We start from the raw sequence: 16,698 nt of genomic DNA, 5'->3' as shown, positions 1-16,698 counted from the left end.
TCAGACTGTCTTGAGTCATTTTACGTATTTATAATACTTTTTCTTGCAATATCAGCACAATATCCCTATTAGTTTGCATTCACGTATTCAATTTAATATTGTCGTCATTAAAGAAACCATTACAGATTTTATATTTCATATGATCACCCTATTTCCGCATGTCAATGGTAAGCTCCATGATATGATGGCGATCTGTTACCGTAAACCTCGCATGACAGTTTTTTTTAACCAACGTTTGCCCATATTTTTTAAAATTGTATCAATTATAAGAATGACTACATCTTTAAATAAATAAATCAATATAGTAAAAGTATTGAAATATATGTTTTCTCTAAGAAATTCGATCAAATGAGCACATTTTATATTTAATGGCGCCTTTTTATGTATATTACTGTAGCCCAACCAACCATAATGCATGCAGTACGGTTAATTTGTACACGAAGAGGCTAGCTACACTGTATGAAAAATAAAACACGTAAATTGGTTGCTGCAACGTTTTTTCGATGGCGACAGTCGAACCCAAACTCATCCTTTTATTTAGCGGGAAACGCAAATCTGGAAAAGATTACGTGACGGATTTGATTCACCAAAGGTACTATTGACATACTGTTTACAAACCTATCAAAGCTATTATCGCTGAATTGAATGCTCTATCACATGTTATATTCGTTTAACAATGTGATTTATGTTGAATTTCTATCAGACTAGGTCCAGATGTATGCTGTATCTTGCGTCTCTCTGGTCCTCTTAAACAGCAATACGCACAGGTTGGTACTTGTGTACAGTTGTGCTACATCATCCTAGCCGATCCTCGGTGTGCAGGCTTATGTTCCATCTAATACAACACCGAATTCAGATAATCGATCAGACATTAAGTGCTGGGCAGGAACAAAAGCCCGCATGCCCAGTTGGGTCTACAATACCCACTACTAGTGAATGGAGGAACACTACCACTGTCTCTCCTTATATTACCCACTATGCCTATAGGACCATGGATTGGACTTTGATGAGCTGTTGGGAGCAGGTGAGTACAAGGAGAAGTACCGTGCTGACATGATCCAGTGGGGTGAGAAGCAGAGGGAGAAGGACCAAGGGTTCTTCTGTCGTGTGGCCATCAAGGAGGCCCAGCAGCCTATCTGGGTAAGATAACAAAATTCTCAATTGATCCACTGTTATGGGGCAACACACTACAAGCCAAGTCCTGCCACGTACAATTTGTCAAACGCAAGTCTTTTGAGTCAGGTCTTACTTGCTATTAGAAACTGACCATCTGCATATTTAGTGTTGGTGAACCTGACCAAATAACTTTTCCAGACACTGCCTGATGAGCAGTTGAAGCATCATATATTGTCCTCTACCATTATACTTTCTCTAATCTCTATTGTGCCCCAGATTGTGAGTGACACGCGGCGTCTGTCAGACCTGCAGTGGTTCTGGAGGGAGTATCCTAGTCAGTCTCGCTGTGTTCGGGTGGAGGCCTCAGAAGAGACACGGAGGGAGAGGGGCTGGGAGTTCACAACAGGTGCAATACCTACTCTGATAGCGTAATAATGTTATTTACTTTTGAGAGAAATACAATACCTCTTCAACGACAATCAACACCACACCCTCTCTCTCTGCAGGAATAGATGATGCAGAGTCTGAATGTGGGCTCGACCAAGGAGTGGATTTTGATTGGATCATCAAAAATGAGGGCGATGGATCCCAACTGGAGGAGCAGCTTGCTACTGGGCTGCTCTCAATAGCCAAAGAAAAGGCGAAAGAAGACTGAATAAGAGGGGCCATTACACAGCTGTGGGAACTTGCTGAAGGCTCTTATTGTTGGAAAGTGTAGTTGGGTATACATTACACTATTTTCTGTGAAAATCCTTGAACATCTTTGTCACACTGAGGAGCAGCAGAAAGTGGGAATATGTAGTATTTATTTCTCTACAGTGTTCTGTACTATCAACTAAGTAGCAGGGCAAGAATACTAAAATCTGATCAAAAACCCAAACATGAATGGTGTGTATATTAGCACTGACCGATATGAATTTACATGGATCACACACACAACTGCCAAAATTAAACACTTGAGAAAATAAAGGATACAAAGTATATTGAAAGCAGGTGCTTCCACACGGGTGTGGTTTGAGTTAATTAAGCAATTAAAACATCCCATCATGCTTAGGGTGATGTATAAAAATGCCCAGTAGCCCATTATTTTGGCTACCATGGCTAGAAGAGATGTGACTGTCACATTCATCCAATAAAGTTCAACACTAATAGCTGCCAAGGTGCATTAACTTTTCTGGTGCCCTATTAATTGATGTACGTTGGAGTTTCCTTTATTTTGGTGTTTACCTGTACTTAGTGATGTCCTCCATGCAGGAGGCAAATGTCATCAAGACCTAATGTGCAGATGACTTAATCTGTACTTGTATAAGTGTCATTGTGCCATATAAATAAAAAAATTGTAGGCTACTAGAAAATAAGAGTTTGTTGTAAATAGCTTGAAGATTAACTGGAAACCTGGAAAGTGCACATATGTTGACCTATGGTAAAATTAGCACAATACTGCATTCCACACCCATTCAACAGGATTAAATGTACTAGACACAGACATGATCAATGTTCTAATAGCAGGGTAAGTGTTAGTTCGTAAAACATTTAAAGTAGACATGAGGGAATCAATGTTCACATTTTGAAAGAGCAACTCCATAGCACTCAATTTCTAAATTAAGAGTTTATTGGAGTTGTCAAACTGAAGAAAATAAATGGGAAAAAATATTTTGGAACGTCAATACAAATCGTGGTTCTTTATTTTATTTTTTTAAATGGTGTCCATTTGTGTGTCATTATTACAATGAAAACATTACTGGTAACACAATGTTCACACCCTTGGCGTCGAGTGAAAATTTCCAGTTAAACTTGATGCAATATTTTACTTTTTATTTCTTTAAATTTTATACGGTTTGCAGTTCACTTCATTTGCAGAAAAAAAGTTTAGCCTATACTGATAAGTTTAGATAATACCCTTGTGTCTCTTCTCCCTATTCATTGGCCCCTATGCTTCCATTTTGGCAGTGGAATGCGTAGTGATTAGCTGATTACTCCCCTCCCCCACATCTTATCGGGAAAAATAATTAGTTTAGAGGACTACGGCTGCAATTGGCTAGAATATATGCATTCAATTCTGTCTGAAGCTATACGACATTTATATCCCTTCAATGACCTACAACTCATTCACAATTACATTTCCTGATCTTGAAGGGGGCATTCAGTTTACAGTAACTTGTGACATTGGCCCTTTTTGGAAAATGACTCCAGATAAAAACAAAAATACAAATGTCATGCAACTAAACAAAACACTTCTCCCTTATAAGAAATAAACATGTCACTCCCCAGCCCTTACTTGTAAATTAACACAAAATACTTGACAAAAGGTAGCATAGTTGTGGACCCTCTGGGCATTGGCACAGTAGAAAAGCAGTGCTTGTGTAAGGATGTTCCAGCAGAAGGTGAGTGGTTAGAGGGGGACAAGAGTTTGAGGCGAGATGTTGGTAGGGCAAGTGGTTCAGATGGGGATAACAGAGGGAGAGTTAATGATCAAATGGTGGTCCCATTCCAAAAGGGAGACATAATTAGGTAAGAGTTATTACCCTCGCCACCTTCATATGTGTCCCAGTGGACACCAAATATCCCCGTAACAAGGGTTATCAGAAAGAGAGAAAAGCCTCAATGTATTTAAAACGCTTACGGCTAAAACAGCTAGCAGCCAAAGAAAGATCATAGGAATGGCCTCAAAACACAAATCACACACCTAAGCTGGAATGTGAATATTAGAAACCTGTGAGACACTTAAGATGTGGGTGCTTGAGTAAATGTTGCCCTTTTAAGACTAAAAGAAAGCTATGAAGAGGCTATAAAAGGGGGGGGGTAGGTGCTCATCCGGAGAGCATCTGCAGATACTGGGGTGGAATGTGGGAGGGGCGGTCAGCCATTTTAGTCTACTGGGGAGAAACATTTGGCTAGGTGTGGACTGAAGAAAGTGCTACCTTCACCAAAAACAATGAACATCCCCCCCCACGCTAAACAGTCAGCCAGCACAGACAGAGAGACAGGGCCAGAGGTGAGGGGGTGGAGCAGTAAGAGGTGGTGGTGGAGGGGCCAGTAGCCACTCAGAAGCTGTTGAGGTCCTCCAGGGTCTTGTCCAGGGTGGCGTGGATGTTGACATTCTCCTCCTTGGCGTTGGCTAGCGCATCTGTAAATCACACAAAGAAAGAAAGAATGAATGAATGTAAGATAAGGGTCCTCCTGGTGGTGAGATGAGGACGTAGGAGGCAAGACATTGAGATGTTAAAGTGGTGTTTGAGTTTACTAAGAGGTCTACTACACTATAGTGGAGCAACGCCAAGGGCTAAACCATGTCAATCCACATGACAAAACCTCCTGATAGCGTCAAATCAATACAGGGACTACTTTGAAAACAATAAATCACATACATTAAAAAAACTCAAGGAATGAGTCAGCTGTAGCAGACAGAAGTAGGAAGACATCCATTTCTACAACTCCAAAAGATGGTATAGCACCTGGTCAGATGTTGAAGTTGGAGATCCCCCTTAATACCAGGGGTCAACAAATATCAGAAAGTACTTCCTGGTAATTCTAGCAGTACCTCAAAAGGGGAACTTAGACCAAACCATAACATTTGAAAACAACTTCTCTATATAGTGACAGAACCAAATATGTAAGCCTTAATCTGTAAAACAAAACCCGGGGTGACGAAGGTAAATTCTATGACATAGCTTCATAATTCACAAGGTCTCCATAGAGCAAAGAGAGCCGTGTTGTATGCTATACATTATGGAGGTTTGGTATCACCAGAGAATAATTCCCTATTCAACTACAGTATAAGTCACCTTGAAAACCAACACAGCCCGAGCTACTGCATGGCCTTATTTAGCTCTGACAGAGCGAGATCATGGCAGAAAACGAGATCTCACACTAACGTTAGAACATTTCATTAAAAAGGTTTGACCTGTCAGCTACATTTACAATTTAGGCCTTTAGCAGACACCTTTATCCAGAGCGACTTAAATTCAACTTCAAAATCAAAGTATTTACTTCAGCACATTTCAGACTTGGAATGCAACGCAATGTGCTTTACAGAAAAATACATATAAAAGCTGAAATATTTACTACATAAAACAAGATAAAACATTTTAAAAAGACAAACTCAACTAAAAAGCAACCTAAGGAAAAGCTAAAAATGTGTTAAAGATGTGAGGGAAAAATGTATTCACCTTATTTGTTGGCTATGTTACAATTGTTTACTTAACAATCAGTAAGATATGTCCTGCTAATGCTCTAGCACCCTGTAGCTAGTCTGTGTTTTGAGGACATGGGCTCTACTAGAGATAGCTTGAAGCTGACAATTGACTTGTGTTGGTGATAACCTAAAAAGCTAGCACTCTATAGACAAGATGTGGTGTGTGTGACGAGAGAGAGAGAGAGAGAGGGAGAGGGAGAGAGAGCGAGAGCGCGAGAGAGAAAGAGAGCCTGAAAGAGTCAACAATGCCTCAGTTTCTCAGATGCCAGGAAGATGAGACAAAGTAAAACACCATCCTGTGTGGATAACCAAGGTGGCTTATGGGAAGGTTAGAAGTGACTGACTAAGCAATCTTGGTATCAACTATATAAAAAACTGCAACGTCTGTAAAGGCTAGACTCTCAGCCTAACAGTGGTGGGCTGACGGTCTCACTGCAATAATTAAATCAATATTAAATAAATGATTGTTTGACGAAATGACCAAGAATCTCTCAGTACTGAATATTTTACGACAGATATTAGATACGTCCACAGTTTCTCTGGCAGGCTATTCCAAAGGCTGGGGGCATAATAACTAGAGGCCGTCTCTTCATGACTCTTGGTCCTAGGCTTTGGGATCATTAAAAAGGCCAGTGCCAGAGGACCTGAGGGACCTACTGGGTACATAACTTAAAAGCATGTCTGACATGTATTGGGGTGCACAATCGCAGATTGATTTACAAACAATAGAATCTTAAAAATGTATTCCAAAACGCACAGGCAGCCAGTGCAAAGACCTTAAAATCAGGGTAATGTGTGCTCTCCATCTGGTCTTGGTCAGTACACGTGCTGCAGTATTCTGTATGTTTTGCAGTAGACCAATGGCTTTCTTGGGTAGACCAGACAGGAAAGCAATACAGTAGTCAGACTTGTCAACTTAAGGTATTGAAGTAAGACAACCACGTCAGTAAAAACATTCCTCAAAGCAGCCATCAGGTCCGTGCTAGTAAGGAAACAAGTCCAAGCGCTAGAGTAAGAAAGTACAACAGTAGTGGGGTTTTATTTTGCTTGCTATGAACACGTTTTGTACTGCCTGCATGGGACAGCAAGTGTTCTATTTATATGACTTTAATTCACAGCATATTGGTTGATATACTAGTATGGCTATCGTCGCCAGGTTTCTCAACACGTAGCTTTATTTGGTATTCATCACAACCTTAGGTCGGTAATTTACTAGCCAAAGTTCGCTAAACCTTTTTTTTATTAAACTGGAAAGAGACTCTCCATGAAATCTTGGCTGGCTTGAACAAGAAACATATTTTTAAAGGCATACTAGCAAAGTTAACCAGCAATGTATTCACTCAGCCAGCTTCTGCTTAAATTTGTAGCCAACGTAATTTTTTATACATATATATTTTTTTAAATTGCAGTAGCACAGTCATGGTGCACTAGATGGAAACAATGACTACATGCATACATACCAGTCAAAAGTTGACACATCTACTCATTCAAGGGTTTCTCTTTATTTTTCTATTTTCACATTGTAGAATAGTTAAGACATCAAAACTATGAAATAACACATGGAATCATGTAGTAACCAAAGTTCAAATATATTTTATATTTGAGATTCTGCAAAGTAGCCACCCTTTCCCTTGATCACTGCCAAGAGTGTGCAAAGCTCTCTCAACCAGTTTCATGAGGTAGTCACCTGGAATGGGTTTCAATTAACAGGTTAGCCTTGTTAAAAGATCATTTGTGGTATACAGAAGATAGCCCCATTTTGTAAAATACCAAATTCATATTACGGCAAGAACAGCTCAAACTTTAAGACGCAGCTCTTATTTTAAGACCAGGAGGTCAGTCAAGGCGCAAAATTAAGAACTTTTAAAGTTGAAGTGCAGTCGCAAAAACCACCAAGCCCTATGATGAAACTGACTCATGAGGACCATCACAGGAAAGGAAGACCCAGAGTTACCTCTGCTGCAGAGAAGTTAAGAGTTAACAGGCACAAATTGCAGACCAAATAAATTCTTCAGAGTTCAAGTAACAGACATCTCAACATCAACTGTTCAGAGGAGACGGTGTAGAACAAGCCTTCATGGTCAAATTGCTGCAAAGAAACCACTATTAAAAGGACACCAATAAGACTTGCTTGGGCCAACAACAAAAAAACAAGCAATGGACATTTGACAGGTGGAAATCTGTCCTTTGGTCTGATGAGTCCAAATGTTATTTTTGGTTCCAACCGCCATGTCTTTGTTAGACGTAGAGTAGCTGAACAGATCTGCACATATGTAGTTTCCACCGTGAAACATGGAGGTGGTGAGATGATGTGGGGGTGCTTTGCTAGTAACAGTCAGTGATTTATTTAGAATTCAAGGCACAATTAACCAGCACAGCTACCACATTCTGCAGTGATGCGCAGACAGGACAAATGACATAACACACCTCCAGGCTGTTGAAGGGCTATTTGACCAAGGAGACTGATGGGAGTGCTGCGTCAGATGACCTGGCCTCCACAATCAACCGACCTCAACCCAATTCAGATGGTTTGGGATGAGTTGGACAGCAGAGTGAAGGAAAAGCAGCCAACAAGTGTTTAGCATGTGTGGGAAGTCCTTCAAGACTGTTGGAAAATCATTCCAGGTGAAGCTGGTTGAGAGAATGCAAAGAGTTCGCAAAGCTGTCAAGGCAACGGGTGGCTACTTTGAGGAATCTCAAATGTAAAATATATAACACTTTTTGGTTACTACATGATTCCATGTGTGTTATTTCATAGTTTGTCGTCACTATTATTCTACAATGTAGAAAATAGTACAAATAAAGAAAATCATGGAATGAGTAGGTGTCCAAACTTTTGAATGTTACTGTATATGTACGTACAAAGCCAATCAATCACTTGACAACATTGATTTCTATGTGAAGACTCAATAGTGCATCGAAGTCAAATGAAGTCGGTTAAGATGGCATCTCATTGAGACATAGCACGCGCAATTTGTGCTAGTCCAGGAAGAGACGTTGCAGGCTAGCTCAGTGCTGCCCTCCTCATCGAGTAACTCAAGTTGAAGGCCGACCGGGGTACTGCAGGCTGCCATTAGAACTAACTTGTGTTGTGAGCGATTAAAAGAAATTCAAGGAAATGTAGGTAACCTGCCTTGTGGGGGAAATTTGATACAACTTTATTTTAGTTGTGAGTCTTGTGATTTCTTTATGGAATGGCTGAATGATATTGATATACCAAGACTTTATGGCAATGTTAGTAATGCTTATTCTGTCAATCTGCGATTTCTACATACATTTTTTGGACTTTTAAAATTGATAGGCTAAACCTATTGATTCTTGAAGAATATAACTTATGAATGCCTCATGAGCTTACTATAGCTGGTGTACCTCATCATAACCCAAAATATAAGCTTGTTTTACTCTATTGTTTACAAACAATGTAATTGTAAATAGCCACTGTAAAGCCCCAAAACATGGTTAAAACTATGATTTTTATATCATGGCTGGTCAGTCCTGACATCCATCGCTCGTTCTTATGATTTTGAAAGTGGTTGCATTTCTCCAACCTCATCCCTTTATTTTATTACCCCTTTTTCGTGGTATCCAAGTGGTAAGTTAGCCTTGTCTCATCGCTGCAACTCCCGTACGGACTCGGTAGAGGCGAAGGTCGTGAGCCCTCCAAAACACAACCCAGCCAAGCCACACTGCTTCTTGACACAATACCCGCTTAACCCGGAAGCCAGCCGCACCAATGTGTCAGAGGAAACGCCGTACACCTGGCGAGCGTGCATGCGCCCAGCCCGCCACTGCAGTCGCTAGAGCGAGATGGGACAAGGACATCCCTGCCGGCCAAACCCTCCCCTAACCCGGACGACGCTGGGCCAATTGCAATCGAACCAGGATCTCTAGCCTTAGACCACTGTGCCACTCGGGAGGCCCAGCCTCATCCCTTTACCAAAACAGTGGTGAGGTGACTAATTGTTGGAACTGCAGATGTTAAAAATCTTTGGTCTTCATTTCAAAACCAAACTGTTGCAAAAATCTCAGCAGTAACTGAGTAACTGGTACCATTGAATATTGTGATTGGCTATAATTATGCTATGGTAATATTATCCCACCCCTAATGCATTTATGCCAAGATAGCAAACATAAGACTGTAATAAAAGGTTGTGTATTTAGTTATGGGTGTGTAATGAATTCTGTAGATTTAAGTCAATAATTACCAAGTTAATATCTTGCATTATGACAGTCATTGCTCATTCGCTTCATTTTGTGCAACAACAGGCATGTCATTTTGATGTAATTGAATAGTCAATTTTAGGCATCTTGTCAAACTACTTACTGTAGCTAGCTCAGTTAGCTGTACAATGACAATGCTGTGTGTACTGGCAGTGTTTGGAATACCAACGCTGACTGAGCTTGTCACTATTACAGGCTTTTCTGCTTCAGTAACAAGGAGGAGTCAATTTATCTACAAATAAACATTCCTGACACCAGGTCACATTAAAAATACAATAATTGCACAACTTCAATAATTAGTGCCCTGACCAGGTTAATGTGCTTCCAGCATATCTTTTAGGTTATTTTACAAATTTAAAAAAATTATATATTTGCAAGTTTCTATACTTAGTTCGCTGACAACGTAATAATTCACCTGAAAATCTGTTTTGAGCTTTCCTCTTTTGGGTCACTTCATAAGACGTGACTCAGAAGGGTGAACATGAGAGAAAGGTAAGGGTCTGTTCCACCTGTAATCTAGGATTACACAAACCTGGTCCGCAACACTGGATCGTCTGAGTGATCACCAGGACATATTTCCAAAATGTATGTGTGTCTGAGGATGTTATGCCTTTGGTGCCAATTCAAGAAGTGCAGCAAAATCTAGCCTAACATTCACTGTTGCATCAGACAACACTGACCCACTGATTCACTGTTGCATCAGACAACACTGACCCACCTTTGGTGATGCATCTCCATGCCAAAATGCATAGTGGAGCGAAACCAATGAAACCCAGACAGTGTGGACAGCCAAAAACCAGTGAACATAGAGAGCACAGACAACAGCAGAGGCATTCTTTCCCCCCCCTCTTCATTAGGTACAGAGAGACAGTCACAAATACAGAGTGTGTGAACATGAGTTTGTCAGAGACTGAGCAGTGCAGTACAGATAGGAAAGGAGTCCAGACAGATGGACAATAAAAAGACAGTAACACAGAAACTCAGCCAGCGTGCCGCAACTGGGCCAATGACAAAGGGAGATGAGAAAACAGTCCAAAGAGAACGGAAGAGACAGGCACTGGTGACTACGAGGGGGGGTTGGTTCTTTCTCTCTAGAAAGGAAAGGGGGGGGGGGGGAGCACGCAACCGTTGTGGCAGCTCAGGCAGACCGAATTCAGAGTGTACTGGGTTTTCCAGAAATCTAACGAGTCCAATTTATCTGAAATAGAGACGGAGCAATGGAAATTTAACACGTCAAATAATATTGACACACCATGGTTATTGTTGTAAACTCACAGCAAGCCTGCAATCCATGCGACTCCAAAACACACCATGCATGACCGGAGTTTAAGGGCAACTCCACCAATTTTTCAGCCTCGTTTTCATCATCTCCAGCACAACACCAGTGTCAAATGTGCTGTTTTCACATTTAAGTTGTTCAAAATGTTAGTTCTACCCGATATCAAAAGTTAAGTGATTGTCCAACGAGATGTATGGTGACGTGGAAAGTAAGAAAATACTCTCGTGGGCTAGAAACTCCCTGGTGTGTTTCACCTTTATTAATCCTGTGATGAGAAGCATCATGTTTTTAGGACCTTAACCACAGATCAGAGAATTGCGCCATTTTCGCATATTTAGACACTGGTTTGGTGCTGGAGATGAATTAGGTTAAAGTGGTGGAATTGCCCTTTAAGTGTATTACAGTAGAAGACTGGAATACTCAAACTGGTAATTGAATTAGACTGAAAGAAATTGCCAAACAAGCAGATACATACACACAAGCTGCAAATCAATAGTTCCAAATGGAATCCCTAACAGACTAGAGTCAATGGCATTGATTTCCATAAAAATATCATATGTCGATGGTTACATGTGATAGTGTGCGAGCCATATCTACATAGTCTCAGTGTTAAGTGTCTTGTGCCGTTGCCAAGGTGACAGCTCACATCCGTTACTTTGCAGAAGTGAGTGATACGAGAAAGAGGAAAGCTCAAGGTCTCTGGAGACGTACTTGTAGCTACCATATGCTTGTATCCATCTACAATGTGTCTATCCCTAGAGTCAGAATAAAATGGTATGTGTACATGGTAGACTATGCCTCAATACATTGTTTAGTGCGATACATTTTCCAGCACAAACAGCCAAACGCTACCAGAGCACATTCCACTACAATAGTTCCCTAGCAACTCAACTTGTACCATCCTCTTATGACAGTCTGCATACTGTTACTGAATCACTGTTATTAATACATTCCAGTTCAACGCACACCACAACAGGCATCTAAATGAGTATTTACATGGAGGTCATGTCATTGAGGGCATGGTCCAACTCCTCACTAATGGCTTTGTACTTCAATTTCTGTGCATAGAGCTCATCTGTGGGCGCACAGAGGGGGAGAGGAGAAAGGGATGAGATATACGCCAAGAGGGATGAGAGAAAGACAAAGCCAGAGAGAGGGCACAGGAGGGAGAGTACAGTTTATAACACCTCATAACAGTACTGTGAATTACAACAATGTGGAGAGTGAGAGTCCTACCTTCCAGGTCATCAATGGTCTTTTCCAGTTTGGCCACTGATCTCTCAGCAAACTCAGCACGGGTTTCAGCCTATGGGAAAGTAACAAGTTTATTAAACCCCCCACCACAGCAATACAGGCACATACCACAGCATCAGTCATCAACCATTCAGAGATTCATGATAGGCGTTTCCGGGGAATCTCACCTCTTTGAGTTTGTCGGTCAGGATCTTGATCTCCTCCTCATACTTGTCCTCTTTCTGGGAGTACTGTAGGAGACAAAGGAAGAGAAAAGCTAATCAGAGAAACACATGTTTGGGACACTAGGGAGTCCTCGGGCTTATTCAGGACAGCACAACATCAGCGCATTCGCATAGAACAGCCATGATTCTTCTGTCATGTAGTAGTAACATGGCTGGACATCTGCAACTAATTAGGAACAGATACTGACCTGCAAAGAAACCCCCTGGGAAGGGGGTTGGCCTACAATTGGGAGAAACAGATTCTTATTCCTCATTCCTTTTGAGTACTCAGTCTGCTCATAAGCTTTTGACTGTGGCTGCTGTACTATGAGGATTTGAGTCGAAACAGGTTGCCAGTGGCAAATCTACCACCACAGACAGAAGGGGTAACCCAGACAAGTCGCGGGGCTATCCGTTTTGAATGTTCACCACCAAATATGGTAGCGAGAGGAAGTCCAGTCAAGGTTAGTGAGAGGATGGAACTAGGTGAAGCTGGGCCGACATTTGTACCCAAAACTTGAATCAGTTATGGACACAGTGCACAACATTTTAGAGACCTGACGCTTTGCCAAAGTTAAAAACGTGCATTGTTGGGAGTGCAAGGTCGAATTGAGTTTGTGCACAAGTGCACTTCAGAGGGAGCATTCCCTAATGGAAATATGCTACAACGCACCAATAGGATCTCACTAGTTCATGTTTGGCCCACCTCCTTGCTTGTTCTGCCCACTATGCTTAATTTGCTCCCACTAAACGATACAGATAAACTCTTTGGTTAGTTATAAATATATTTTCTACCACCTTCGTGCGGACCGAGTGGGAAGGCATGGGCTCATCAAGCTGTGAAGCTTTTGAGAGAAGGTGTGTAGACTGATAGTGTGACTCAACATGCCGGAGGAGATGGACCGTTTTTCTATCTGTGCAGCTTTCAATGCAGCTAGAGTTTGGGTGGGAGAAAAAGAAGAATGAAAACAAAAAACAGGCTTCTCTCGTCAGATGACATCATTGACAGACACTCGTTTGGCAATGGGAGTTTGCTGAAAAGGCCTCTTTCTCTGAGCTACAGAGCACTGGTGTTGTGCAGTACAGTGTCATCACCCTAGAGGGGGGGGATAGGCCAGATGTGGGTTTGCATTCTTGCAGCTGCAAAGTCAGGGTGTGGCCTCTTATCCAGAAGACCTTAAGGATTACACCACAGCAGACATCCACCATGCAGACTCCCTCCCTGCCCTGAAACGCCTTAGTTAGAACCAGTCCTGGGCCCCTTCAGATGGGAGAAAGAAATGGATGTTCAGGATTGAAGAGTCCCCGGTGAGCTGGTTTTGATGCCTGCTCATATGTACTTCCTCGTTCCACTTTAATGGCAACAGGAGAGAACATCTGTGTGTCTGGATTTTCCTCCGGGTTGGCGAGCCTTCTAGAGCTGTTAGAGTACTTGACTACATTCCAGGCAATCTAACGTCTGACTTTGTTGTTGACTGGGAATTTGTGATGCTGGCAGTTTAAAAATCGGTCGGTTCATTCAAACAGAGATCAGCTTATGGTGCACATGCATGTGGTTACGGGAGCAGGAACCAAACCGGTTCTGGGGGATGTCTGAAACACAACCGACTTGCTGAGGCTGTGGGCGTGACACAATGCCAGACACCATTACAAGACAAACAGGTCTGCCTCTACTTTGATGAATTAAGTTGATTACACATGGCATTATAGACTAAAGACAAGCATTCTATAGCATATACCAGTACACATGCTTATTAAAACATTAGAGAATACTTATCCCTTCTCAAAGGAAACCAAACATTTCAAATTCAGGTTATGCACAACATCCAGGGTTATGGTCATCATATTGTAGTTAAAGACATTCACCAGCAACACTCATTTTCCATTCCCCTCATTTCAGTTCAATAAGGCTTTGGAGGGTTTTAGGTGGTCAATGGACCTGTAGTTGTCTCCAGGACTGGCCTGGGTGCAGTTATGTTCAGTTCCAAACAACATGCAGGGGTTTTCCCTCCCTCCCTCCTACCTTCTCAGCTTGGGCTTCCAGGGACTTTAAGTTATTGCTGACATTTTTCAGCTCCTCCTCCAACTCGGCGCATTTGCTGCAGTATTTCGTTTTTTTTGCGGTTCATTTGGGGTTGGGGTTTTAACAGGGTGTAGGAATAGGGGGATGAGGAAGAGGGTGGGTAGGAGAGGGCGTGAGGAAAATGAGGACAAAGGTCAATGGATACGGTGGGGGGGTAAAGAAAAGACGTGACAATGAACAGGGGAATTAGAGGGTGGGGGTAGAGACAGACAGATTTACAAAGAGAAAAACAAGGAGAGAAAGGCATGAACTTTAACCTCGGAGGAATGGGACCCAGAGCATGGCCATTCTGCTACAAACTAAATAATATCCCAACAATACAAAGCATAGACTTATCATACAAATCCCTGATAAACCAAGGGAAAATGTTTGTGGTCAAATACTCTTAGTAAACTTGGAATATGGACCGCCTGTAGGTGTCGATAAAGCTGGATAAATTCATGCGGATGATATGCTGAGAGTTTGAGAAGTGAAAATGAGCACACACGAGAAGGGGAAAGGATCGCGGAGGCAGCAGCTATACAATTACAGCGGTCAGTCATGCAGCCAGATGAACGCAGGAATTTATGTTAGCGAGGGTAGGAGGACTGAAAATCCCTGTGAGCATTCCTGGTTCTCACAAACCAGGTTCGGAGGGTCGTGGTTATGGACGTCTGTAATCAGACCCGTCGAGGGTCCCCATAAGACACCATTCTGTCCTGTAGTTGGTAAGAACAGGGAGAAAGTACCTTGTCCTCAGAGGCCTGCAGGCTCTTCAGTGATTGGTCGAAACCCCTCAGCTGCTCCTCCAACCTCCGGGCATTGCTGTTAGTGAGTGGAGGGGGGGTCACATGACACAGAAGCGCATGCAGAAAGAGCGAAAGAATGAGAGAAAATGGACAGAAAAAGATAGAGGGAAAGAAGATGGTAACCGACAAAGGGACATGTTGGTATGGTTAACCCACGACACATGCACGCACGCACACACCGGGAGAGGACAGATTGGATATCGTCATGGTACTGTTAAGGCATTCCCACTTTTATGCTAATGATAACGTGCTAGTCCAGTGTAGTGCTAGCAGACATTTGAATACATATTATACTACTATACTACAGGTAATTACAAAAGTAACAGTATCGTTCTGTTGCATAGTGAATGCAGCAGGTAAACATAAGCACCTCCAGTTCACTGTTAGGTAAAAACAAATCTTCAAAACATGTAAAAGTAACATAAAAGTGGATGTGCAGTTCCTACTAAAGTAACTAGAGTGAATGCGTCATGCAGTCAGGCAAAGCCGTGTTGGGGCCAGTTAAGTAACGCCATATGCAAACATATGGCTGAAACCCACTGTGGCTTTAAACTTACGTCTGCAGTGTAAGAGTGAGGGAACTGGTGGGTGTGTGTTCTGCTACAAGCTTAAGCAGATGCAGTGTATGACTGTAGGTGAGAGGTACACTGATATATATAAAATCATCAATGTGAGAAAGCGACTCACCCCTCGGCCAGCTCCGCCCTCTCCTCTGTACGCTCCAGATCACCCTCAATGATCACCAGCTTACGAGCCACCTGAAGGGGTAGAGGCAGAGAGCAAAGGAAGTAAAACATTTGAAAAGAGCAAGAGAATGAGAGAACGAAAGAAGTGGTGATGCATGGTCCAAGACTTCTTCAGAAGCCACATCTTGTCCTAGATGTATGACGTGTGTGTTTGGGGGGGTCTGATGAGCTCACCTCCTCATACTTGCGGTCAGCCTCCTCAGCAATGTGCTTGGCCTCCTTCAGCTGGATCTCCTGCATCTCCATCTTCTCCTCATCCTTGGAGGCCCTGTTCTCAATTACCTTCATACCCCTGAGAGAAAGGGAGGTAGAGAGAGAAAGACAGGCATGAGTGTCAAAAAAGTGTTTAGGCCTTAATAACCACATTACAGTGTATTGCAGGCCTTAGCTTTCTAAACAGGAAATTCTGTAGGAAAGAAACCGTAAGCTGATATCTCTGTATAGTCTGGTGGCAAACTAACTCTACAGCTCTTCTTCTCTGCTGATATGTGGGGTCAGGACCTTATAATGCAGGCCAGATCAGAGGGGCACTGATACAAGGAGGTCAGGGGGCAGTGTGTGTGTGTGTGTGTGTGTGTGAGAGAGAGAGAGTCCTAGCCTATATACACAAACCTGTTCATTACCCACAGGGTACACCCTCAAATAGGCTACTTCCAGCTCACATCCACCAATGACCTTCTCCCACATCCCATCTGCTTTAAAACCCTGACAGGAAGTCAAAAGTCTCCCGCTTAGAGAAACAGGAAGTGGCATCAGAGGAAGTGAGTTGACCCGGTGAGGACTGAACACCGCCCCACCTTCACCCCTTCAAAA

At 42.4% G+C, this 16,698-nt stretch overlaps 2 protein-coding genes across 10 annotated transcripts in view; one reads left to right on the top strand and one right to left on the bottom strand.

Annotated features, from left to right (window-relative positions):
• Positions 1 to 405: 405 nt before the first annotated feature.
• Positions 406 to 4,036, top strand: pmvk (phosphomevalonate kinase). Its single transcript, XM_029624128.2, has 5 exons — positions 406 to 592; positions 704 to 767; positions 988 to 1,140; positions 1,393 to 1,522; positions 1,623 to 4,036. The coding sequence occupies exons 1-5, from the start codon at positions 504 to 506 to the stop codon at positions 1,769 to 1,771; spliced, it is 585 nt and encodes a 194-aa protein (XP_029479988.1). The 5' UTR covers positions 406 to 503; the 3' UTR covers positions 1,772 to 4,036.
• Positions 2,784 to 16,698, bottom strand: part of LOC115103228 (tropomyosin alpha-3 chain-like) — a 26,002-nt gene continuing 12,087 nt past the window's right edge. For 2 of the 9 annotated variants that reach the window (XM_065009077.1, XM_029624115.2), the window contains 7 exons: positions 16,060 to 16,177; positions 15,827 to 15,897; positions 15,080 to 15,155; positions 12,233 to 12,295; positions 12,048 to 12,117; positions 11,808 to 11,886; positions 10,362 to 10,730 (listed from right to left, as the gene is read on the bottom strand). In XM_065009077.1, coding sequence (XP_064865149.1) covers positions 10,727 to 10,730; positions 11,808 to 11,886; positions 12,048 to 12,117; positions 12,233 to 12,295; positions 15,080 to 15,155; positions 15,827 to 15,897; positions 16,060 to 16,177 — 481 coding nt within the window. In that variant the 3' untranslated portion in view covers positions 10,362 to 10,726. Of the gene's footprint in view, positions 4,244 to 10,361; positions 10,731 to 11,803; positions 11,887 to 12,047; positions 12,118 to 12,232; positions 12,296 to 14,291; positions 14,368 to 15,079; positions 15,156 to 15,826; positions 15,898 to 16,059; positions 16,178 to 16,698 lie in introns of those variants that run through there. The other 7 variants (XM_029624073.2, XM_029624108.2, XM_029624081.2 and 4 more) reach the window with 4 other exon arrangements.

Source organism: Oncorhynchus nerka, linkage group LG3 (genome assembly GCF_034236695.1).
Source record: "Oncorhynchus nerka isolate Pitt River linkage group LG3, Oner_Uvic_2.0, whole genome shotgun sequence".
NCBI classification, from domain to species: Eukaryota; Metazoa; Chordata; class Actinopteri; order Salmoniformes; family Salmonidae; genus Oncorhynchus; species Oncorhynchus nerka.
The sequence above is the reverse complement of the archived record's forward strand: the minus strand, read 5'-3'. Positions and strand labels throughout refer to the sequence as shown.

What these genes read in the sequence shown, in the direction of transcription:
- pmvk (XM_029624128.2), top strand. Translation starts at nt 504, where the DNA reads ATGGCGACAGTCGAACCCAAACTCATCCTTTTATTTAGCGGGAAACGC. An exon ending in ACGGATTTGATTCACCAAAG is followed by an intron (nt 593 to 703) that starts GTACTATTGACA and finishes AATTTCTATCAG; the next exon opens with ACTAGGTCCAGATGTATGCT. An exon ending in AGGCCCAGCAGCCTATCTGG is followed by an intron (nt 1,141 to 1,392) that starts GTAAGATAACAA and finishes ATTGTGCCCCAG; the next exon opens with ATTGTGAGTGACACGCGGCG.